The sequence below is a fragment of the Heteronotia binoei genome, chromosome 15, assembly GCF_032191835.1.
Source record: "Heteronotia binoei isolate CCM8104 ecotype False Entrance Well chromosome 15, APGP_CSIRO_Hbin_v1, whole genome shotgun sequence".
NCBI lineage: Eukaryota > Metazoa > Chordata > Lepidosauria > Squamata > Gekkonidae > Heteronotia > Heteronotia binoei.
In genome coordinates, this window is record NC_083237.1 from 47,481,564 (window position 1) to 47,507,921 (window position 26,358).

General features: G+C 45.8%; 1 protein-coding gene across 2 annotated transcripts in view; it reads right to left on the bottom strand.

The window, feature by feature from the left end:
* ITGA3 (integrin subunit alpha 3) overlaps window positions 1-26,358 on the bottom strand; it is a 104,640-nt gene that overhangs the window by 10,817 nt on the left and 67,465 nt on the right. For both annotated transcript variants that reach the window (XR_009556241.1, XM_060256045.1), the window contains exons 10-22: window positions 24,801-24,887; window positions 22,839-22,906; window positions 19,363-19,499; window positions 17,462-17,608; window positions 14,085-14,182; window positions 12,724-12,889; window positions 10,877-10,945; window positions 8,477-8,556; window positions 7,503-7,580; window positions 6,454-6,556; window positions 3,188-3,364; window positions 2,031-2,141; window positions 511-624 (exon numbers count right to left, since the gene is read on the bottom strand). Coding sequence is in view for 1 of the 2 variants with exons in the window: in XM_060256045.1 (XP_060112028.1) it covers window positions 511-624; window positions 2,031-2,141; window positions 3,188-3,364; window positions 6,454-6,556; window positions 7,503-7,580; window positions 8,477-8,556; window positions 10,877-10,945; window positions 12,724-12,889; window positions 14,085-14,182; window positions 17,462-17,608; window positions 19,363-19,499; window positions 22,839-22,906; window positions 24,801-24,887 (1,435 nt within the window). In the remaining variant the exon portion in view is untranslated. The remainder of the gene's footprint in view (window positions 1-510; window positions 625-2,030; window positions 2,142-3,187; window positions 3,365-6,453; window positions 6,557-7,502; window positions 7,581-8,476; window positions 8,557-10,876; window positions 10,946-12,723; window positions 12,890-14,084; window positions 14,183-17,461; window positions 17,609-19,362; window positions 19,500-22,838; window positions 22,907-24,800; window positions 24,888-26,358) is intronic.

The window sequence follows — 26,358 nt, forward strand, 5'->3', positions numbered from 1 at the left end:
GGGCTCTTTTTGTAGCAGGAACTCTTTTGCATATTAGGCCACACACCCCTAATGTAGCCAATCCTCCAAGAGTTTACAGGGCTCTTAGTACAGGGCCTACTGTAAGCTCCAGGAGGATTGGCTACATCAGGGGCATGTGGCCTAATATGCAAAGGCGTTCCTGCTACAACCCCCCCCCCCCTCGTAATATATTCATTATTTTATGGTACATTCATTTTGGCCCTGACCTGGATGGACCAAACTAGGCCAGTCTCATCAGCTCTTAGAAGCTAAGCAGGATTTGCCCTGGTTAATACTTGGATGGGAAATCAACAAGGAATACCAGGGTTGCTATGCAGAGGAAGGCAACTGCATGCCACCTCAGTTCATCTCTCCCCTCCCATGGGGGAGGGGAGATCACCATAAGTGGGTTGAGACTTCCATCACCACATCCAATTTGAAACAAACTTTCTGCAAGCTACTAGTCCTCTCCATAACCAAGGCCACAGGGAGAAAAAAACTAGTGCTCACTTCGATGAATGTGCTGTTCCAGACTCGTGCTCGGACGATCACATTTGCCAAGGCCCCGATGTCTTGGAGCGGGCACTCAAACCAGATGCAGCGAGATGTGCCTTTGGAGCAGCTCTGAGAACAAAGGAATTAGAAGGGAACAAAGATTGTAACATATGATGAATCTTTAGTACTTTTTGATGCATACAATTTGATGAATTTTTGTGCTATAGAACTCCAAGGGGCACAAGCCTTTTGCAAAATATAACCGTTCAATGGCAATGATGATAGAGCTCCTAGCTCGGTCTCTTTCTACTACACTATCCCTCTGCACTCCAAATCAACACAAAGGAGGCTAGCCAAGACTTCAGATTTGTTGCCCTTTTCTCCTACTTAGTCCCTTGCAAGCTGTACACATATGCACAGAAGGAAAGGAAGGAAGGGAGGAAAATTCGACTCCTTGACAAACCAGCCAGAGCATGGGAATTTCAAGGGGTTTGACCAGGAAATTTCGTGCTATGATTATGTGGAATGCCGTTTTTTATTTTAAAAAAAAGCATGGATCATGTACCTTTAACAACTTGTGACAGGCAGAAATTCAACTGAAGAAGCTCTCCTTCAGTTGAACGTGCAGAGATGGGGAAAGCAGCATCTCTTAAATTTCTGCGTGTCGATAGATCCAAGTGGGCAGCCATGTTGGTCTAAAACAGTAGAACAAAATAGGGGTCCAGTAGCACCTTTAAGACCTACAAAGTTTTATTCAGAATGTAAGTTTTCGTATGCATGCATCCACTGTACCTTATCCCCTCGTCTGAAGAAGTATGAATGCATATGAAAGCTTACATTCTGAATAAAACTTTGTTGGTCTTAAAGGTGCTCCTTGACTCCTACTTATTTTTGCTTGTCAAGCAGCTCTTAAAGTCAGGTGGGTCCTGTCAAAATGAGTTAAACAGTGGAGAGTCACAAAATGGCTACCACATGTTCACTGCCACCCCCCACAAATGTTCAGAGATTCTGAGCCAAGTGTCCCCTTACAACCAAGGCAGTTGTTTTTGTGTGGATGATGCCCATTTAAATGCAAGTGGCAGAGAAAAGCCAAGATTAGCTCTTCGCTTTGGGGGAAAATAAGATGATGCACAGTTTAATTTCCAAAGAAAGAGGACGATTTGCTCCCTGGATGGTCACAGGAAAAGTTTTCTAAACCCCCAAAACAAATAAAGCCCCTTTGGATTTAAGTCTCAAAGACTCAAACAGCAAGGAGGCACCAGGAAACACATCAGCAGGAACTAGAGCGCTTATAGGGACCATATTTGGGGATTGTTATGGCAAGAGATCTTACTGCTTCCCTCAGGCAACCAGGTCCGGAGCCCCACAATGACTACTGCCACCAGCATGCAGTATACCAATTTTTATTTCAAGCATTTCTACCCTGCTTTTCTCCTCTAGACAGGACTCAAAGGGGTGACAAAAACTAAAATCCTAAACTCACTGAAAAAAGGTCTGGCGAGCCGAAGAAAAATGATGCAAGCTGCTCAACTCACCAGTGACGTTTCTGATTTGGCCTTCTTTGAAGCTGCCAAGGTGACAGGAAGTTCGGTGTTTGGAGAGGCCTCCAGCTCTCGCTTCCGACGTGCCCTGCCACCATCAAATAGCTGGAAATGGAGAAGCAGCGATTCATCTTTCCCCTTCCTTGATCTTTTGATATACCTGCCCCACCCTATACTATGCTGCCTTAAGTGCTTTGGAATCAAATAGAGTGCCTTGTCTAAAATAATGACCTGAAAACTTGGGTAGGTCTAAATTTAATTTAAGTAATGTGGGATTGATGGAAGTAACATAATTTTTAGAAAATGAAAAATACCAGAATAATTTCTTTGTTTTTAATCATGCAATTAATTAATTGGACCCACAAAATATACAGGGTGGACTTAAAAACCACTATGATGGCATAGTTTGGTACATGCCATTACTATCTGGGGGTAAGATGCATTACATTGGTTTCTGTTAAATTCTTTGTGGCTTTACATAGTGCATAGTGTAAAACATTGTTTATTACTTGGGGAGGGATGGTGGCTCAGTGGTAAAGCATCTGCTTGGTAAACAGAAGGTCCCAGGTTCAATCCCCAGCATCTCGACTAAAAAAGGGTCCAGGCAAATAGGTGTGAAAAACCTCAGCTTGAGACCCTGGAGAGCCACTGCCAGTCTGAATAGACAATACTGACTTTGATGGACCCAGGGTCTGATTCAGTATAAGGCAGCTTCATATGTTCACTTGTATAGTTCACTGAGGACGAAGCCATCAGAACGGGGGATTATCTAGAATCCTCGTGTGGACTAGGACTTCATACTGGACTTCTCATGGACTTGAGAGTTTCCATTTGAGAACTAATGAGCGTGAACTTATAATGGACTTTGTGAATTAATTTCTTTGTTTATTGAACTTTATGTACTCTGCCTGTTGCCTTATTGCTCCATGTTGAGGCAATAATATTGTGTAAAAATACAATAAGATTTTGTCTTCATTGACATTTTTGAAAATTGTTCTTTATTTGTGTGCTATTACAGCTAACAGTATGTTTGTTTTATTTTGGTCTTTCATGCTACAATCCTTAAATATTTTTCGCCTTCTCTTAGGTGGCACAGAAACCTTTTAATAAAGACATAAAATAAGGAAGTCAGAGGCAGAGAGGAAACTCACTGTAAGGTTGAGGTAGTTAATAACTTGCCCAGGAGGCTCACAGTGCCGGTTCTCATTCCCTTTTACCAGGATCTCCGTAGGGTAGAGCAGCCATTTGCCGTTGCTGGCTTCATAAGGCCATTCGAAGCCTAAAGTGATAGTTCCTAAGGAACCCAGAGATTCACCCTTTGTGGTCACCTAGAAGACAAAGGCCACATTATTATTATTATTAGAATTATTATAATCAATTTCATGGGCACTCAATGAAAGAAATGAGCTTTGAACAGATAAAAGGAACGGCTTCAGCCAAAGAGTAACACATGGCATTCACTGCAGCAGGAAGTGGTGGCAGCTACAAGCACAGACAGCTTCAAGAGGGGATTGGATAAACATATGGAGCAGAGATCCATCAGTGGCTACTTATAGCAAGGTATTGATGGAATACTGTGTCTGGGTCAGTGATGCTCTGTATTCTTGGTGTCTGGGGGGCAACAGTGGGAGGGCTTCTGGAGTTCTGGCCCCACTGGTGAACCTCACGTTGGCACCTGTGTTTTGGTCACTATGGCTGTGACCACATGTACTAAATAATGCACTTTCAATCCACTTCCAATGTACTTTCCAACTGGATTTTACAAGTTTACACAGTAAAATCCAGTTGGAAAGTGCATTGAAGGTGAATTGAAAGTGCATTATTTAGTGTGTTTGATCACAGCCTGTGTGACACAGAATGTTGGACTGGATGGGCCATTGACCTGACCCAATATGGTTTCTCTTATGTTTTTATTTATAGCCCGCCTTCCTTACCAAGACGTATGGCAGATTACAAATATGCAGAACAATTCAATCAGGGCTTCAATGTTTTATTTCTCCTTGCAGATGAGGAGCCAATAATCTCCCACAAGGTTGCTCTTTTTGCTGCCAGGAAAATCCAATCTAAGTTAGTGTCTGAAAAGCAGGCCAACAAAATCTTATTCTTTTCTATAACCAGCTAGACAAATTTCTAAAAGACCATTCTTATTAAATGAATTTTAATTGAGACGAAAATGTAACTTTTAAAAGTTATGGTAGCAATCCAGTTTCAGGGCTTTTTTTGTAGCAGGAACTATTTTGCATATCAGGCCATTCAACCCTGATGCAGCCAATTCTCCAAGAGCTTACAGTAGGCCTTGCAATAAGAGTCAACATCAGGGTGTGTGGCCTAATACGCAAATGAGTCCCTGCTACAAAAAAACCTTGCTATTGTTATTTTACATTTTTCTTGTTTGTAACGGCCATTGGCCCTATGCAATAAAACCTAACTGAACTGACACATGGAATCCACTGCCACAGGAGATGGTGGCAGCTACAAGCACAGATGACTTCAAATGGGGATTGGATAAACATCTGGAGCAGAGGTCCATCAGTGGCTATTAGCCACAAGGTATAGATGTAACTCTCTGTCTTGGGCAGTGATGCTCTGTATTCTTCGTGCTTGGGGGGCAACAGTGGGAGAGCTTCTAGTGTCCTGGCCCCACTGGTGGACGTCCTGATGGCACCTGGGTTTTCTGGCCACTGTGTGATGGAGTGTTGGACTGGATGGGCCATTAGCCTGATCCAACATGGCTTCTCTTATGGAAATTCAATACAACAGCAAAGATCTCCACTAAAAAAAACAATGCAGGTAAAAAGCTGAAGGCTAATTCCTCTTTCTGAGTGTCGTCCATAAAAACAAATCAGGGCATCAACCATCACAGACCAATGTGGGAGAAAAGACAGGTGATTTTAAAACCTTTTCTTGGGTGGGGTGGGAAAAATTTGCTGTCTCTGAATACAGAATTCAGGCAGAGTGGTGGAAACTGAGAAGCAGCAGGGGTCACAAAATCCTTAATATATAATTAATCTGGTGAAACTCAAGTCACCACAGGATACTGTATGGCTATTAGCATTAAATAGCTTTAAAACTCCCTTTATTAGTCAAGGAATGTAGCTGTGCTTTTCCAGGAAAGCAGCTTGCTAGACTCTCTCCCCACTATTTTTTTCAAAAATGATGCAAAAATAATGCTCTGCAAGCATTTGTTGCTAGGCTGACTCTATACACCCACGTGCAGTGGTGAGTCTTGTACCATTCTCTTAGCTCAGAGTATCCATTTACTTTTTTCATTTAAAAGCTCAGGCAAGACAGACACCCAAAATGACATCACATCCTTAGAAGGATGATGACCACCTTCAATATCTATCCTCGGTGGAAATTTGCATGTTATCGATTAAAAATATTTATAACCCGTCCTTCCTGTTTGACAGCTTTTGCACCCCTTGGGAAGGGGAAAGCAACATTTAGATATTAAAAATTAAATTACATATAGCAATAGAATCAGAGGCAATTTAAACAAGCAAGCATAAGGCCCAAGTGCATCTTGGGGAAAAGGCTTTACAAGAATTATTGGCATGAATTCTAATATGCAGGGGTCGTTTTGTAGAAAAATAGGTGGTGGCGCTCATTTGCAAAACTCATTAGCATATGCCACCCTTCCAGCCAAAAGCAACCCAACGCAAGAAAGGAGAGCCCCGGGTGAGTGAGGCCTGCTTGGGCTGGCTAGAGATCCAGCCAGCCCAAGCAGTCCTCACTCACATGGGGCTCTCCTTGGCTGCCCCCCCCTCAGTCAAAAGGCCAGTAAGCTACCCAAAATCACATAAGAAGTGGAGAAAGGGTGGCATGGGCTTCAACAGGGGTTAATGAGGGTTGCTTGGGGCATGGCAAAGCTCCTGGTGGCTGGCTGGCTGCCCACTTTCCTAATCCAGGGATTGTTATCCATTTGTACTTACTATTCAATGGACAAGGTAGGTGAGGAGGAAGAGGGGAAACCATCAGAAAGGTTCAGGAGCTGTGCTCCTGTGAGCTCCTGCTGAATTCAAGGCCTGCTAATACGAGATACCACCTTTAGTTTCCTGCAGTTCTTATTGAAAATTTAGGCTACAAGTTAGAAGAAGGCACCTTGTAAATATTTTTCATAACACTTAACACAGAGAAAAATACACAGGCATGCCTTCCTGTCAAAGAATCCTCCACCTTTGGGTGTTCTCAGCCACTCAAATTCATTGTGGACAGAGAAACAATTTAAATATGTGGTCAACGTTTTAGTGCATCGATCTATTGACCAAACAGAATAACACCCTAGATTTCTTTTACAAGTAATCAGTCTGGAGTAATCAGTTAAGGCATACAAACTGACATTGATTTTGGGCCACAGGACTCTGAGATCAGCAGTCCCTGATGGGAACAGCCTCCCCCTCTCAAAGTAGGCCCTTACTTGGAAGTCAAGTTCAATGGGGCTGCCCACGTCCTCTTCAGTCTTCATGGCTGATTCGCCCATAACCGTCCCACTAAAATAAGATTGGAGCCACCGATTGACTCTGCCACAGAAGAAACAAAATGAGCACATTTATATGTCTGTAATGGTTCACCTTGTGCTGGTCCTGATGATCTTTTCATACAAAACTAAAACCTGTTTTGTTTTTTAAAGCCAGGTGGGGTGGATAGTCCTCCTCTTGGCCAGTCCTTCTGTCCCAACAAATGTCAGGGAGAGAATTAAACCTAAACGATGCACCTTCATCCATGCAAACAGACCCATTTCCCACAATTAGTGTTGCACAAGAATTTGGAATTTCCTAAATGTTTCCATTCTCCATCTTCTCAGTGGTCCCCACTGTCTCCTGAAGTAGCCATGAACCCATGAAGCTGCTTTATACTGAATCAGTCCAGCACGTCTACTCAGACTGTCAGCAGCTCTCCGGATTCTCAGGTGAAGGTCTTTTCACATTACCTGTTATGTGATCTTTTAACTGCAGATGCCATGGATGGAACTTGGGATGTAAAGAAGAGGCTCTTCCCCTGAACCACAGCCCCACCCCAAAAACCAGCCCAATGTCATGGATGTGCTCAAATGTACCTCAAATTCCTAGACAGTGGGGCCAGCCTCACCCAAGTCAGCAGATGATGGTGCCCAGGCCTTTTTAGTAGCAGGAAATCCTTTGCATATTAGGCCACACACTCCTGATGTAGCCAATCCTTCAAGAGCTTACAATAGACCCTGTAATAAGAGCACCGTAAGCTCTTGGAGGATTGAATACATCAGGGATATGTGGCCTAACATGGAAAGGACTTCCTGCTACAAAAAAAGCCCTGATGGCACTCATCATTATCTCTCACATCCCACATCCTCAACAACCCACATCCTCAACAACGTCGAGGAACCCCTCTAGTCCTTTAGCTTCTCGTCTTCCATGACCATAAGAAGATTGTTAACATAACCCCTGATTGTTAACAAAGAACGAACAGAAGTTTTCTATCGATACATACATTGTCAAAGTTGCTTCAACTGTGTAGTCCACCATCAAGACTGCCCATACTGGCACCAGATTTTCCTGGAAGCTTATCCTGCCAGACACACAATATTCAGAAGGTCAGTTTTTTTGGCCTTCCAGAATGGGTTCTTCAGTTATTTTGGTGGCACAGAAACCATAGCAGGGCTGTTCCTGTGTCACTGGGACAATGTAAGAATGCCTGGGCCACATGAGAGGAGCACCCCCAGCAGATCTCCTCCCTACTCTAGAATTAGTTATGAGGCTACCTTACACTGAATCAGACCTTTGGTCCATCAAGGTCAGTGCTGTCTACTCTGACTGGCAGCAGCTCTCTGGGGTCTTTGGCAAGTGTCTTTCACATCGCCTACTTTCCACTGAAGATGCTGGGAATTGAACCTGGGACCTTCTGCATGAGAAGCATATTGAACCTGGGACCTTCTGCATGCCAAGCAAATGCTCTGCCCCTGGGGTTGCCAGCCTCTAGGTGGGACCTGGAGATCTCCTGCTTTTTCTACTGATCTCCAGCTGGCAGAGATTAGCTCCCCTGAAGCATATGGCTGTTTGAAAGGGTGGGCTCTAGGGCACTGCACAATGCTGAGTTGCCTCCTGTCTCCAAACCCTGCCCTCTCCCATATTCCTCCCCCCCAAAAAAGTTTCCAGGTATTTTCCAACATAAACCAGGTAATCCTTCTTTCTCATAACATCTCAGTGCAAGCAGAGAAGCAGGGAATACTTGCACGCCATTCAGTCCCATCTCTAACCCTGATTAACATGGCATTTTTTGTTCATGCAGAAGATGAGATGAGATGTTACCCACCCACCCTAGAGGGTCTCCACTAACCATGCTATCACTAGAGGGTCTCCGATGCCAAGTCTGGAACCCACATGCCAGTAAGCTACCAGCTAGGCTCCCTGATAGCCTTTTCCCATTTTCAGCCTTAGCCAGCTGATTAGGAGAAGAAGACTCACGTGGTAGGATCCACCTGTATGGCGACCTCCTGGGTGTTCAGTGTAATTCCAATAACTTCAAACGTGATAATCAGCTCTGCCTGGAAAAAAGGCGACATTGCACAGCCTTGTTACATAGCATGCATCGCTGCTTGTGGCAGAAGCAAGCCAAATGTTCATAACATCAGGGTTCCATCTCTGCTCGGCGACCCTAATTATGTATCACAGAGCAGGAAGCTGAGAATAGGACTCGTGCTGATGGCTTGTTGCAAAATATCTCTGGGCTCATTTTCCTTCTATAAGTCAGAAAAAAACTCCCCCAAGGCCCCCACTGAATGTTCCATTCATCTAGGGGAAAAAAAGACTTAAATTTGCAAGCGTTCACATTTTTTTAAAAATGCATTACTTCCCCTTATTTGCTGTTTCTATGGCATCATTCCCCCACTTTCCTAGGTTTGGGCTTCTTGCTTGTTTTGATAGATTCATCCCAGCTAATCAGAGATCACATAGTGCATGTGATGTTGTTACAATTCTGTGCAGCCAATCAAATCGGGCCAATTCAGACTGAGAGCGCTGCTTTCTAAACTGGTCACATTGCTGATCCCAACCAGACAGGGATCAAATAACCAATGCGCTGCTTTCAGGGATGGCAAACGAAGTCTGTTCAAAGCAGCGCTTCTTGAATAGTTGCACTCATTCTCATCAGTCCTACAAATATCACTGGGGGGAGGGGGCTTGAACACTGATGAAAATATTCACATCACTTGTGCCTCTCTCTACTCCATCCTACAGTTAAGTGCTCAAACAGTTCTCAAGCTGACACAGTTCTTTAGAGTGCATAGCACTATCTTTAAGCCACACCCATCCTTTCAAATTAGGGTTGCCAAGTCCAATTCAAGAAATATCTGGGGACTTTGGAGGTGGAGCCAGGAGACTTTGGGGGTGGAGTCAAAAGACATTGGGGTGGAGCCAGGAGCAAGGGTGTGACAAGCATAATTGAACTCCAAAGGCAGTTTTGGCCGTCACATTTCAAGGGGCTGCACATCTTTTAAATGCCTTCCTTCCATAGGAAAACATGAAGGATAGGGGCACCTTCTTTCGGGGCTCATAGAATTGGACCCCCTGGTCCAATCTTTTTGAAACTTAGAAAGTATTTTGGGGAGAGCCACTGGATACTATACTGAAAATTTGGTGCATCTACCTCAAAAAACAGGGCCCCCAGAGCCCCAGATAACCGCGGATAAATTCTCCATTATTTTCTATGGGAATAAGTCTCCATAGGGAATCATGAGTACCCAGCAGACATTTCCCTCCCCTCCCCCCGCTTTCTGATGACCCTGAAGCGGGGGGAGGGCCTCCAAACCGGGAGATCCCCTGCCCCCACCTGGGGATTGGCAACCCTATTTCAAACGGAAAAGCACAGTGGTTATGAACCATCCCATTTTACAGATAAGAGGCATGAGGTTAAATTTCTGTAGGGAAATCCATACACCCCCTGACGTCACCATTGTTTCACACAGGGCTTTTTTGTAGAAAAAGCCCAGTAGGAACTCTGTTGCAAATTAGGCCACACTCCCTTGATGTAGCCAATCCTCCAAGAGCTTACAGGGCTCTTCGTACAGGGCCCACTGTAAGCTCCAGGAGGATTGGCTATATCAGAAGTGTGACCTAATATGCAAAGGAGTTCCTGCTACAAAAAAAGCCCTGAGGCCACACCCCTGATGCCAATCCAGCCAGAACTGCATCCCTGTGCGTTCCTGCTCAAAAAAAGCCGTGGGGAGATCTCAACGTGTACAAGAGGGCAGGAGATTCAACGCAAGTTTCAAAGGCTGCCCTGAAGATTAAATTACCATTCTTCACTCCTCAAAAAAACCCAGCTTTGAGAACGTGTTTTAAAGAGTCAGTGTGGTGTAGTGGTAAAGACTGATGGATTAGTACCTGGGAGACCTTGGGCAACTCCCATGCTCTCAGCCTACCCTACCTCACAGGGTTGTTTTGAGGATAAAATGTAGGAGAGGAGAATGATGCCAGCCACTTTGGGCCCCCAACAGGGAGAAAGGCAGGGCACAAATCCATTAAATGAATGAATGAAAACAAATGCTGTGATTACTTTTATTATCTTGCAATAACCAGGGATAAGATGCTATTGAGGAATAATAACTGCCTGTGATTTGAAGTATGGGTATTTGTAGGAGTCTGTGTTTGCCAGTGTAAGTGTGCCCCTCCCCAGTGGTGCCCCTGGGAGCAAGGAGCAGCAGGTAAAAGTTCCAGTGATCAAATGAGTGGCATTTCAATGCCCCACGGGCCACCCAAGGCATCAGGAGTTGAGCCCAGGCTTCCACTGAATCGAACTGCCTTGTGGGTGTCCCACAACAGACATTTGTCCCTTCAAGAGCACTCAAGTCCTACAAAACCACTCACCCGCTGGTTCTTCTTGAAGGGGTTGCCCAGTTCACACAGGATTGTCTCCTCAAACCTGCAGGCCCCGCTCTGAAGAAAGTAAAGAGTTCTTTTCAATCAAGTTGACTACCCATTCATTTCATTTAAAGATGATTCTGTGCTTTTATAGAAAGAGAACCAGTATGGCATAGTTCAGAGGTCACTGTACTTTGACTAGTGCACAGGGGATAAGCTTATGGACCCTTTCCCTGCATGCCACAGTCCCTATCCATGCGTGCCTGGAAATTACATCTCAAGCAAGGAAGTTTTTGAGTACGTCGGATTGACAGGACCCATGGCAGACCCAAGAACTTTGTAATGAATGAGTTGGCCCATACTGCTGTCCAACCATGGTCAAAAACCAGTAAGGACTTATAGAAAAGAGCACCAGAAAGAACAGGGAGTCAGAAAGGAAGAGCCATTTGGGGATTTTTGTGTTTTGGTTCAGTGGTAGAGCACGTAGAAGATTCCACGTCAAACACATAAAACTGAATTCTACTAATTCAGACTACTGTTCCATCACAGTTGGTACTGGCTACTCAAACTGGCAGTGGCTATAAGCTGTCTGACTCTATACTTAATCCTAACTCTGCAACTCTTAACTCTCATTTTGAAACTGTCTGGTTTCCTTTTTTATAAAGCTTGGCACAATATAAAGACTATGATACTTTCCTAGACGCAGTGCATGTAATATATTATAAACATCCCTAGAGATCGCAGCTATTTTGGGCTATTTGTATTTTCTAGCAACTGTATTATGTAATTAGTATGGCTGCTAACTCTACTGAGTTAGCTAATTTTATTGAATTGTAAAAAAAAAGGTAAAGGTATCCCCTGTACAAGCACCAGTCATTTCTGACTCTGGGGTGACGTTGCTTTCACAACGTTTTCACAGTAGACTTTTTACGGGGTGGTTTGCCATTGCCTTTCCTGGTCATTACACTTTCCCCCTAGCAAGCTGGGTACTCATTTTACTGACCTTGGAAGGATGGAAGGCTGAGTCAACCTCGAGTCAGCTACTTGAACGCAGCTTCCACCAGGATCAAACTCAGGTCCTGAGTTTAGGACTGCAGTACTGCAACTTTACCACTCTGCACCACGGGGCTCTTATTCTGATTTTTTTTTTAACTTTTAAAAACTTTTATTGAAAAATTGAAAATACAGCATTTTAGTATTGTCTAAATCTAGAAAATACTAAAATGCTGTATTTTCAATTTTTCAATAAATTTTTTAAAAGTTAAAAAAAAAACTGGCAGTGGCTTTCCCGTATCTTTAGCACAGGTCCTTCCATCAGCTTTGACCTGAGCCTTATAACTGGAGAGGCTGGGGACGGAACCTGGGACCTTCCACACAAAAAGTAGATACTCTCCCACTGTGTCACGGCCCCTCTCCAAAACTAATGAACACATGCATCTGACTTGTACTGAGTCATACTATGGGTCTATCATGTGCTTGAACCTTTCTGCCCAGTAGCTAACCTGTGTTGTTGCCATGGCAGCTGCTCACACCCATCAGCTTGTGGTCTACTGGGTGGTGCGCTGGGTGAGGACTTGCCTTTGGCTTGGCATCAGGATCTCCTTGTGTAGGGGGCTATTCCCAGCAGGGGTGGAGGCAATGATCCTGGGGCTCATTCCTGGACTTTTGCCCAGGCTCCCAGAATCACTGCTCCATAGCTCAGTTAAGATTTTGCACAGATTCCAAAAAAATCATTCCTGCATCCTGTCTGAAAACTTCTCCTTAGCTTCTGGCAAGGCACTGGCTCAGGAGTTAGATGGATCGTTTGTCTGTCCCAACATGAAAGTTCTGATAGTAGAGGAGGTCTCTCTCACCGGCCGGACAGAGGAAGGCAGCAACGATGGAGGAACAGTGATATTGAGCAGGGCCTCGTGAGCATCCTCCCCATTGGTGGCTGTTGTTGGGGTATTGGTGACAGTGACATTCAAGTGCAGTTTCTTGACTTCCCGGCTGTATTGCAACACCTGAGTGCCATGCCGCCTGTCATGGGTGAGATGATAGAGTTGGGATACAGCCACAAATAAAGAGAGATTTCCCATCCAATCACTACCTTACCATGCATTAAAAATACCCACCCACCCTTTGGCCTAGCATCTGCAAGGTGATGGACTAAAGAGGGGTCCTCTAATACAACTGTCTTCATGCATTTCAGACTCAGGAGCCACCCTGAACTCTGGCCTGCACCCTGGGACCCAGTTTTTATAAGAAACACATTTCTCTTTTTTCGGCTGTGTTCAGATGTCACACAAAGTGGACATTCAGCCCATGTTGGGCATAAATCCAGCCTGCTGGGTGTAAACCCAGCATAAACACATGCGCCTCACTCCTCTTCCTACTTTTCTAGTATGGCAATCAATGAAGGAAACCTGGTATGAAACAGATTACAATTACCCATGTCAGATGAATGCAAACACTCTGATTAACTAGTTAGTCCCCCAACATTACAAAAATACTCTGGAATTCTAACGCAGACACTAAATAATGCACTTTCAATAGTCTCTAATGGACTGGGGGAGGTACAGCTCTGTTTAGAATTACACTCTAATGCTGCTTAACCCACATTGTCTACATTTGTAAATTGTAGGTAATCAGAGCTCGATTTCAATCAGGTTTCCTTCCTCGTGACCTGCACAAGAAAGGAGGAGCAGGAAGCCAAGTGTATGCAACAACCTTTCTTCCTTCTACCATCAGAAAAGGTGACTGGAACCCACCGATGATTGTTGAAGACTGATGTTCTAATAAGGTCAAAAATGGTTCACAGTTGCATCAATGACACCCAAAGATAGCACGAACCAGCTCACAAATGAATGTTCATGATGAGTTTTGGCTGATTCGTGGTTTGCTTTTGGCGGGGAGCAGAAAACAGGGGTCATGAAGTTGTAGGACCTGGTTTGGTTCGTGAACTACCTTCCTGGTTCATATCAGTTCATGGTTCAGTTTGTGGCTCGATCAGGAACCAGAATGAACTGCAAAAATGCAGTTCATGCCCATCCCTACCTAAAGGTCCTGCCCCCCCCCCCCCCATATCAACACATACATAAATACACAGAAGAATTCCACCCATTACTGCCGTTTCACATATCCTAGGATTGTGCTCTGGCATGTACAAGAGGTTCCCAAGATAAACACCTCGTTAACGCCCAGGAAAGGTGTCTCCTTTGCCACTGACCCTCACCTGGGCAGCATCTGGTTCAGCTCATTTACAAAGACAGCCTGAACCTGCAGGTTGCTGTTGCAGAGATTGTCAATCCCACATTCCTTCTGGAACTGAATCTGAAAGAAAAGGGCAGGGGTTTTTTTTTAGCAGGAACACAAAGGAACAGTTCCGGCTGGCTTGGAGTCAGAGGGTGTGACCTAATATGCAAATGAGTTCCTGCTGGGCTTTTTCTGCAAAAAGCCCTGTGTAAAACAATGGTGGCATCAGGGGGTGCGGCCTAATATGCAAATGAGTTCCTGCTGGGCTCTACCAAAAAAGCCCCGGAAAAGGGTCTGTTTTATCAGAGGCTGTGTAGCAAGTCTCTCTTTTCTCTTTGCCATTTGGAAAGTAAGGTGCAAGACATGCAATGTAAAAGAGCAATGCCATGTCATTATAATAACAAAAAACAGCCCACACAAGGACTTCTATGAGCAATTCTTAGGACCGCCCCTTTCACTAGGCAGACTAGGTGGCTGCCTGGGGCGCAGCCCTGGCAAGGGTGCCAGTGTGAGCCTCGGGTGGGCGCTGTTGTTGCCCTCCCACCCGCCTTCACCTCCATGGCAAGGGAAACACCAGCAAAAGTGACGGGAAGCAGCAGCGCAGCTGTGCCGCAGAGCCTGCCGTGAGACTGCCTGTTGCTCTGCCATTACGTCAGAGGCAGGGGCGGAGCTACAGCAGCCTCACAACACGCACTCTGAGGTGAAGGCGCACTGCTGCTCTCCGTCACTTTCGCTGAGGGCAGGGCGGGGGCAGTGCACCCTGCCTAGGGCGCTCTTCCCCATGGAGCCACTGCTGGCAATTCTACACAGAGCTAATGCACTCCAAGCTCACTGAAATAAATGGGCTTAGAGTGGAGCAGCCCTGACCTGGATGGCGTAGGCTAGCCTGATCTCATCAGATTTCAAAAGCTAAGCAGGGTCAGCCCTGGCCAGTATCTGGATGGGAGACTTTCACTGAATACCAGGATTGTGATATTGAGGCAGGCAATGGCAAGCCACCGCTGAACCTCTCTTGCCTCGAAAACGCTATGGGGTCACCGTAAGTCAGCTGCGATTTGATGGCACTTCCCACCACCACAGAATGGAGAGCCAGTTTGGTGTAGTGGTTAAGTACATGGACTCTTATCTGAGAGAACTGGGTTTGATTCCCCACTCCCCACTTGCAGCTGCCGGAGTGGCCTTGGGTCAGCCATAGCTACGGCAGAGGTTGTTCTTGAAAGGGCAGCTGCTGTGAGAGCCCTCTCAGCCCCACCCACCTCACAGGGTGTCTGTTGTTGGGGGAGAAGATATAGGAGAGTCTCTGGTCTGAGTCTCCGCTCTGAGTCTCTGGTTCAGAGAGAAGCGCGGGGTATAAATCCGCAGTCTTCCTCTTCTAACTCATGCTGTTAGCTAGTAGGAGAGCAGAACAGTGACAAAGCTGTCTCTTGCTGAGCAGCCTGAACAACCCTACCTAACCTGACATCATCAGAGCTTGGAAGCTAAGCAGAGTCAGCCCTGGCTAGTATTTGGATGGGGGACCACCTGGGAGGTCCAGGGTGGCAACACAGAGGCAGGCAATGGCTAAGCCACCTCTGAACTCTGTGGGGCTGCCATAAATCAGCTGCGACTTGACAGCACATAACGATTATTATCAATCTCTCACTGACTGCAGGTATAAATAAATTATCACATCATGCTTCAGGGAAGCAGCTCCATAAATCTGGCTGCGTCACTTGAGAGCTTTGCTATGGCACAGCAAAGCATAAGTGCCTGCTGCAGCCATCACGTGATGTCTGCACGGATCAATATATGCCCATCAAAAAAAGGGGGACAGGCAATGTTTAAAGAATGACATACATTCTGGAATATAATTTAGTCTAAAACTTCAGAGCCACGGCAAATCTTCTTCTCCAGTAGATGGTGCCAGAGTACAGCTTGGGCAATGGAACCATCAAGTGAGGATGGAAAACACGGGACTTTTTAAAGGCAGCTATTACGCACATGAAACAATGCACTTTCAATCCACTTTCCAACTGCACATGAAACAATGCACTTTCCAACTGGATTTTGCCAGCTCACACAGTAAAATCCAGTCAGAAAGTACACTGAAAGTGGATTGAAAGTGCATTATTTAGTAGGTGTGATCACAGCCATAGACTTTTTTTAGGTGTATGTATGCAATGCATGTGTGGGAAAGCACATTCGTAGCTGAACACTTCCTATCATCTGGTTGCTTGCCTGCAAGAATTGCAAACACTTGGGTGAGCTCTAAAATGTCATGGAATATCCACAGATAACTTAAGCCAGTGAGAAGAAAGCTACCAGCAATAGAATGTTGGTGAATAGCACAGGACCTTTAAGCGAAGTGAAAGGGCAGTGCAATGTATGGGGAGAGGGATTCCATACATAATCCCAGGTGAAGAATTGCTGTATGCCAACACGGGCAACGTTGCTATTCTTCCAAACCAAGTATGATTACAGAAGGCACAGAAATGCATGGGTACAGAGTGACTACTTAAGTTTGCGCTACAGTAGCTGCATCGTGGCTCAAAATAAAATGGAACAGGTACCTCTTTTGAAGGACACACAAAGCTACCTTGTACTGAATGAGACACTTGATCTACCAAAGTCAGCATTGCCTATTCAGACTTGCGGCAGCTCTCCAGGGTCTTAGGTAGAGGTCTTCCAATCCTTTTAACTAGAGATGCCAGGGAATGAACATGGGGCTTTGTGCATGCCAAGCACATGCTCAGGCACTAAGCCATAGCCCTCTCCCTGGTATTCATGCCTACTCACCAGCAATGGCTTTGTTGTTGGGCAGGGCTTTGGTGCAGAATGGGGGGATGTGCACAGGCAGACAAAACATTACACCTGCAGGGGCCAAACTTGCATAATGTAAGAGCCACACAGAACAAATGTCAGATGTTTGAGAGCTGAAAGACAGGGAGAGGTTGAAAAGAAAGCAACTTTAATTTTAAATGCATTCTCCAAGCCACCAGCTGGCTTGGCGAAGTGATTTAAAGAGAGAAATGACTTCTCCTAGCTGGCTGACAGGGCGGTGGGGGCTTTGAGAGCCACACAATATGTGTGAAAGAGCCACATGTGGCTCCCGAGCCACAGTTGGGCCACCCCTGCATTACACCAACACATGGTTTTCAGTTTGATTTGGGAAATCTATTGAACTCCAGCTGATCAGTCAGTATCAACAAAAAATCATGGCACAGTATGGGGCATGGGGCAAAAAGCAGGATGGTGCCGGGTGGTTATACAAGAGCACAACCTTGCATTAGTGACCCTATGAAGATATTGGAATGGAAGGAGACAGAGACAGCTGACACATGGGAGACAGTGTTCCTAGTTTTTTTGCACATAGCCAACCTCAGCATGTTCTTCCCGGCGTTGATCGTCATTCAAGATGGGAAACTTGTCAAGAGAGTGGAGACCCAACTGAAAGGGCATGGGCTTTTCAGCCAGTGAGTAGTTCATGGAGAACGCGATGGGATGCAGCTTGTCCCGGATGTCATCCTGCAAGACAGGCGAGAGAGTTCATCTCAGACAGCTTGTATCTGAAGCTGCTCTTGCTCTCAGAGCCAAGAAGACTTGTCTCTCTTCTTGCCCATGTATTGCACAGATCAGCCATCCTCACACTCCAGCCTTATGATCATCCTCACTCTTCCCTGCTGCTTGTCTCAGAAACATAAGGCACCATCTCATACCGATGGTTCTCTTTGCCAGGCGCTTCCTACTTCAACTGAAAACAACTCCAGAGTCTTGGGGCAAATGCAGGCCTCTTTCCACTCTTCCACCCTCTTTGGGGCATCAGTTTCCTTCCCCTAAAGTCTGGTATTTGAGATCTTTTGAGAGCAGATCTTGAGAGAAGTGTCATCAAAATGTTCTAAATGAACAAGCAGTAAGTGCCTGAGACCAATTCCTCACTAGCAGCTGCTCCACCCCTGGGCTTCTGCTTTCGCCGGCTTGATCCATGGGCCATTTTGATCTGTGGCTCCCCTCCAATTTCCCTCGCAGCTTCTGAATCTCCAAAAAACAAGATCCAGTAGCTGTGAGGGAAACTGGAGGGAGCCGCGGAACAAAATATGCCTGTGCAGCAACAGATGAGGAATTAATTGAAGAGGAAGAAGGGAGACACCCTGTGAGTTGGGTGGGGCTCAGAGGGCTCTCACAGCAGCTGCCCTTTCAAGGACAACCATCTTCCAGAGCTATGGCTGACCCAAGGCCATTCCAGCAGGTACAAGTGGAGGAGTGGGGAATCAAACCCGGTTCTTCCAGATAAGAATCCACACACTTAACCACTACACCAAACTGGCTCTCACTGCTTGAGCTGGCGAAAGGAGAAGCTTGGGGTGGAGCAACTGCTAGTGAGGAATCGGTCCAGGATTGAACCTGGCCCTTCTTTTTATTCTAATTTTATCTATAAACTTCATTTATACCCCTCCTTTCTCTCCAATGTGGCCCCACAGCAGCTTACATCATTCTCTTCCTCTTCATGTTATCCTCACAGCAACCCTGCGAGGTAGGTTAGGCTGATTGGACATGACTGGCCTAAGGGCACCCAACAAGTTTCCTTGGCAAAGCAGGGATTTGAACCTGAGCCTCCCACATCCTAATGCCGCACTTGAACTACTACGCCACATTAGTTCTCTTTTGCATGCAAAGTACAGAATCATGATTAGGGATGGGCATGAACCGAATTATTAACCGAAATCTGCCATGAAGCGACAACAGTGCAGCTTACAAAAAGCCACGTAAAGGGAACCTTTTAAAATGGCTTTTGCAAGCCACACTGCATCTCGAACCAGGAACAGGTTTGTTAAATGGAAAGGTTTGTGGAGGTTCCTGGTTTTGTGAGACCCCACAAACGACGAAGCTTCATGAACCTCCATTTTCCCGGTTTGTGCTCATCCCTCGTCATGATCTCTTGTCAAATGATGCTAAGCAGCAAACTAGCCCAATCTCCTCAGATCTCAGACGCTAAGCATAATTAGCCCTGGTTAGTACTCAGATGGGAGACCACTAAGGGAGTCTAGAGGCATGGCATGGAGGTAGGCAATGACAAACTACCTCTGAACATTTCTTGCCTTGAAAACCCCAAGGGTCACCATGTGACAGTTGTGACTTAACGGCACTCTCCACCACCAGCAGGATAATGGGAAGGTATTCCTAAGTAGATTCGATTTGTTCCTCCGTAGACCTCAGTGGTCTCCCATCCGATTCCTTTTTTTCTGTTATTAATTTCACCACTTGTATTGCGCTCTGCTTACCCGTAGAAGGACCTTTAGATTTTGACACTTCCTGTTTGGCATGGATAGTCTCCCCCGGTAAACAGCAGTGTTTGTACTTGGAAAGTACACCCGAGGCGGCCGGTGGACCCGGTCAGCTTCCACAATGTAATTCAGCTCTGAAGGAAAAAGAAGAGGTAAGGCATGGAGACCCCAGGGAAATAATAATTATCATATGGCATTGTGTGTAGAATAACCGGGGGATCCTAAGGTTGTCCGGCAGCCGCAAGTTCTAGCTCTTAGCGTTATGCACAACTAGGTGGCGAGCTAGACCTTTTTTAGGGCCATGAGAGCTCTGAAAGAGCTGTGACTAACCCAAGGTCACCCAGCTGGCTTCATGTGGAGGAGCAGGGAATCGAACCTTAACCACTACACCAAATTGCCTCTCTAGGGCACAGCAGAGAAACTAAGAGATGCTTGTGCCATTATAATTTCCACAAGAACGTAAGAATTGTCCTGCTGGATCAGACCGGTGACCCTTCTAGTCCAGAATCCTATTTTAAACAGTAGCCATCAGATGCTGCAGAGAACCCCACATGTAGGATTCTCTCCTGCAGGCAACAGCCCTCAACAACCAAATGCTCCCCAACATCTGACAATCAAGGGCATTCTGTGGCTGAACCTGGAAGTCCCACTCACCTATCATCGCTAATAGCCAGAGGGAGTCCTATCCTCCACAAATCTGTCCAAACTCCCCCCACTTTTATATCAATCTAAACCAGTGATCATCACCTTATCTTGTGGCACTGAGTTCCCCAAGTCTACGAGACATCACGTGTGGTAGTAAGGCACAGTGGAAAGAATCTCAAATACAGGACTCTGGGATCCAGGGCCCAACATTTTACTCCTTGCACTGGCACAGAGACACATAAACATGAGCTCGAAGGTAGCTATTGTGCTATTTCACTGGTGGCCCTCCTGCATATGGCAGGTGAGAGAACCAATCAGGGCAGGGATGAGGCTATATAAGCTCTGCCTCTGACTTGGCTCCTTAGTCCTGGCAATTTATTCAACATGAAAGGATGTAGCTCTACACTGCCTGCTTCTTAGGACAAATCTCCCACCCCTTGAGACAAATCTGCCCTCAGCTACACTTCTGGCCCCACTGTTGCTTCTCACAATTGACATTTGACCTGTCCATAAACATACTTCCTGCTGCTAGCCACTGACTGGGTCCATGGCCCTGTGCTCTTGTTCTCCCCACCCCCACCCCAAAACCACACAGCTGTTTCAGCACTGCCTATCCGACGTGACCTTGGAAAGGATTTTTATTCTTCTTAAGGATTCATCTGTTTCCAGCATTTTTTCCTCAGAAATTAGCTTGAACTGGCCTTTCCCAGCATTCTGCTTCTAAATGTATGAATCTAGGAGCCCATCTAAATGTGATAGTACCCATGTGGCTGCTACAACTGCAGCCATTTAAAGGTATTTTTAATGCTCCACAGCATGGCACGCATGTTCTCCACTAGAACATAAGAGAAGCTATGTTGTATCCGGCCAATGGCCCATCCAGTCCAACACTCTGTACACACAGAGGCCAAAAAACCCAGGTCCCATCAGAAGGTCCATCAGTGGGGCCAGGATACTAGAAGTCCTCACACTGTTGCCCCTCCCAAGCACCAAGAACACAGAGCATCACTTGCCCCAGACAGAGAGCTCCAACAGTGGCTAATAGCCACTGATGGACCTCCCCTCCACAGCTTTTCAAGTGCAGCCCTACCTATCTAGGCTTGCCAATCCCCAGGTCCCAGCGGGGGTTCTTCTGCTTTCCCAGGCTCCTTCCCACCCCCAGTCAGCTGGCCAGCGGGGGGAAGCCCCGCCCCCACAGCCACCATGTGACTTTCCATCTCCAGAGGCTTCAGTCTCTGATTGAAAGGCTTCCTCTTGGGATGGTGTGTCTGTGTTACTATGAAGAAGCTGGGAGCAACTCGTGAGTAGAGAGGCCAATCCATCATTTCAGAGTCGCCAGAAACGGTGTGGGGGGGGGAGGGAAATGTCTGCTGGGCACTTCATTATTCCCTATGTGGAGATCAATTCTCATAAGGTATAATGGGGAATTGATCTGGAGGTATCGGGGGCTCTGAGGGGGCTGTTTTTTGAGGGAGAGGCACCAAATTTCAGTATAGCATCTAGTGCCTCTCCCCAAAATACCCCCCAAGTTTCAAAACGATTGGACCAGGGGGTCCAATTCTATGAGCCCCAAAAGAAGGTGCCCCTATCCATGATTTTCTATGGAAGGAAGGCATTTTAAAAGGTGTTCTGTTCCTTTAAATATGATGGCCAGAACTCCCTTGGAGTTCAATTATGCTTGTCACACCCTTGCTCCTGGCTCTGCCCCAATGCCATTTTATGGGAAGGGCGGGGTATAAGTTATAGAATAAATAAATAAATAAATAAATAAATAAATAAATAAATAAATAAATAAATAAATAAATGTCTCCTGGCTCCACCCCAAAAGTCTCCTGGCTCCACCCCAAAAGTCCCCTGGCTCCACCCCCAAAGTCCCCAGATATTTCTTGAATTGGGCTTGGCAACCCTATACCTATCAGACATGGGCAGCTGGCAGGAGGGGGTGTGTGAGCTCACTGGGAGTTTCTTCACATGTGACATGCCCACATGACTTCTAATGTGACCCAGAAGTATTGTAGGCACATCAAAGACTTTTATGGCATTCTGGTTTTGGGGGCAAAAGCTCTATGGTAAAACTACCTTCTACCACCACTGGCCACCCGATCCAATGATGACAAGGTCAGGCCTGGTAGAGGGGGTCCTCTGCCCCCACCAGAGGGTCGAAAGACTACTAATTCATACAATGTACAATACAACGAGAATTCCAGCAACAGCTAATACTTCTTTATGAACATACATAAGTGTTACCATTTAAGCAATTACATATATGTAGTTACCACCCTGTAAGTCCACAACAATTCACTTAGACCGAAAAGTCAAATATATTAACAATGATCAGTGATTAGGTAAAGTGACAATAAATATATTCCAAATATATTCTGGAATTCTTGTTGTACTGTACATTGTATGAATTAGTAGATTTAGACTGTTGCAAATTGAATGACACGAGGCACGGCTTTCTCTTAGTCTTTCTTCCTTCGTGCCTTTCCCTTTCTCGTTTTGACCCACCAGAGGGTCAGCATCCCTACAATAGGGGCTCAGTTGAGAGTTATGCCTCTTTACAGGCACAGAGAAAAATTACAAACAAAAAGAGGAAGGTGCTCCTGAGCACATTCAGAGCACTGTAAGCAAGTCCCATACATCTAGAATTATGGAGAAGAGCTTTCAAGTGAGAACTCTTGGCTGATGGGAAGTGCTGTAAACAAGTCCTGCACTTCTAGAATTATGGAAAAGTGCTTTAAGGTCAGACCTCCTGGCTGAGACCTTGCACTTCTTTTAATAATAAAAAAGCAATGCCCATCCGGGCAGGATTCCAACCTCTAACTCACCGATGTTCTCTTTGTATGAGGGATCCCCAGCGCTTTGGGAATAGGAGAAGCACACCCGAATCTCAATGCTGCTAGTGAGGAAATGGAGAGGAGGAGGGAAAGGAGAGAGGAAGAGAAGAGAGATACATTTAGGAACCATTATAGGAAGCCAGACCTGCATTATTATCCCCATATTACTGAAGGAGACACTGAGGCTGACAGCAAAATGAATCTGTGGGTCTTATGCCAGAATCACCAAGAACAGCTCAGAAACCACCACACATATCTTGCTGCTCTGAGCCAGACCACCTAACACCCCTTTTACCCTCAGTCTCAGCCTCTCCAGAGTTATCCTCAGTCTGTCCAGAGTATGGGAGGACTGTAGACAGTACCCTGCATTTAAAGACAACCAGATTATATGGGGGCAAGAGACACTGGGGGCTCCAACATGGGGTTAGGGGGGATATGAGATTGAGGAGGCAGCAGCGATGGTGGGGGTGAGGTGGTGGGAGCAGAGGCCACCAGGACCACAAATCCACCCCCAAGGCCTCCACCTCCCCTAATTATAGAGCTAGTTCAACCAAGCCCAAAAGCCTCCTCTGTGATTTTTTTTTCCTCAAGAAGACTGTCAGGGCCTAACTATGTGTTATATTTTTCCCATGTCCTCACAGAGGACTTTCAGACTTTGGCTGTGAGTATCCCACTGCGAGCTCAATTTCCAAGCACAGAGTGACTGAGATGAGGACGGGGACACAAAAGAAGGGGCTTCAGACTCTGCTCCCTTGCACCATTTCCCCGAACTTAAACAGCCCTGGGGGTCAGGCGTACTGTGTTGAGGGCCGCACATGACCTTGATGGGTACATCGAGATTTGTCTGTCCCTTTGTGCTGCTGTCTTCTGCCAGTGTGTGAAGATTTTGTTTTGTTTTGTTTTGGTTGGCATTCCCTCAGTGATCCCTCCTGCCTGCCCAACATTGTTAATGGTTGTTTTGTATGTATTTTAGCTCTGGTTTTAATTGTTTTAATGATGGTGGTGTTAATGGTTTGAGAATGCAATTTCAATGTGCATTTTTAATTTGTTAGCAGCCTTTGCGGCCCTTGTGGGGGAAGAAAGGCAGGATATAAATGTTGTAAAATGAAAAAAAAAAATACATGGAGGTTTCCTCAACAGGGCAAATACCCTTTGGGGACATTTCATATTGGGGAAACAAAGCGGTGGTGGGGAGACTGCAGCATCTTCTTCTCCTGTGCTGTGGTCCCAATCTGAAGCAGGCCCCAGTGCAGGGTTGCCAGTGCCTGGTCTGGTGGGGGTTCCTTTCTGCTGCCGGCCAATGCAGGGAAACCCTGCCTGCAAATGCCCCCAAACATGATGTGATGATGTCACCTGACAGTGCCATCATCACATCTCTGACATCATGCAGTGACACTCTAGTTTTTGATCAAAACTCTATGGTAAAACTGAGCGCAGACCACAGAGTTTTGCCCAAAAACTAGGGTGTTGCCATGTGACACCAGCAATGTGATGACCAGCTGTCTGGTAGAACATGGCAATCCTACCCCAGTGTACTTGGGAATGAGCTCCCTGTGAGGAACACACAACTGAAATCATAGCAAGGAACCCAATACAACCAACGTGAAAATGCAATGCATAGCTATGTCTGAGTGTTGCTTGCTTTAATGCTGACCTTCACATAGGATTGAACTTTGCATTTTTATTCACATTTATCCTAAATCTCCTTCCCTCTTGTATAAACCCCATTGCATCTGTCTTCACTGGGAAGGGCAGCCCATTGTTCTCTCTGCTCTTTCCAACATCCTCTGGAAGAGCTGTGAATGGGCAGCACGCTTCCCCTTCATCTTCCTTTCTGTCGGCTAAATATACACTCAGTTCCTTCAAATGTTTGCTCCCACGCCCTGACACTCATGGGGGGCAAAGCAGGAGAAAACCAAGAGAGTTGAGAGAGAGACAGACAGTGCACTTTACCAAGAGTCTTCATTACATCTGGATGGGTCCAAGGTGGTTGGAGTAACCGTGAAAGTCTTGCTGACTATGTTGATCACTGGACGGGCTCTGCCGAGAGACAAGGACAGAAGGGAGGGGGGAACTGAAGCTATCAGTCACAAAGAGAAAAGTTGGATCCAACCAGCTTTTCTGGTTGACCACCCCCCAAAAGTTATGCCAGGGATCAGGGAACCTGCATGGACAAAACCCACATGGGATGCAGATTGTCATAAGGAAGAGAACTAGATGAGACTGTGCAAAACTGGTTGCATCTGGTATCAAAGCCAGAAAGAGTATAATCTCTCCAGCCTTGGAATTCTAAGGATAGTTTTGGAAATGGAGCTGAGAAGCAGAGATCCAGGGCATCAGCTCACAAGCTTGGAAGCCCTTAAAGGAGGCATTAGCTTTGTACTAGAAGTATGCATTACCATCTAAAGGGAGGCCGTCGTGTTCAGAGTCTAGAATTATTGAACTGCACTACTGGTCTCTAAGCATGGCTTTTGTAACTCAGTGGTGGAGAAAAGGCATTCTCAGGAGCGCTTTTCTCATTCTGAGTTTGGTTATTTTTGTGTTCCAGTAGATTTAGGTTACTAGGACCAGGAAATTCAGTTCTTGTAATCATATCCCCCTTTCAAAGTAGCTTCTGGAGCCCAAACCTGGTTCCAGTGAAACCCTGCTTTACCTAGAAAGCCAGCCCTCATGTGTTAGATGGTTGTGACAACTGGACAGACCGTGCTCAGCACAAAAAAGAAAATACCAGCTGGTGCGCTCAACACAAAAGGAGAAACGTCAGCTGGCACACAACATAAAGGAATAATAGTTTCAGGGCCAGATTCTACCTTGGAAAAGATGCTCAAAGATACCACTACACCCTAGCCGCTACTTAGGAATGATGATTTAGCTGCTGCTTTCCCAATGAGGAAAAAGTAGCATTCACAGAAATCTGTCTAAGAGATCCACTATACAGTCCTCAGTAGAGAGATGTAAATTCTATATTCTTGTAAAATGGGATCTGCAGTACATAAAGAAACTGATGGGGGTCCCTGGATTATTATAAATCTACCTGGTTTATACATTTTTATTCCACCTTTCCTCCAAGAAGCACAGGACATGATATCTGGTTCACCCCTCCTCCCTGGATATTGCTGTTCTGTCTGGAAACACAGCTCTGCCCAGATAAATGCTATAACCACTGTTTTAAAGACTTATAATCACAAGATTAAAGACTGGCTCCCATGGAAGAGTGTTTCTTGACACTCACACAACAGAACCGCTAATGCCAAATAAAGAAACTCACTAGTCACGTGCATATTGTTGTGAGCACTGGTTCCAGATAATATGAAATGAACTGTTCAAGACGATGGTCTACAACCGAAACACGGCTTTTTAAACCTAGGAAACGTGTTATCATTTACACTTCATTATAAAGACACTGCCTCATGTGTTGAGTCTTCAACGTACTGCAAAGTTGCTTTTTACATCGCTGGCAACATCGTCATCCATCAGGAGAGGTCACACACCTACTAGGACCTTGCACTCT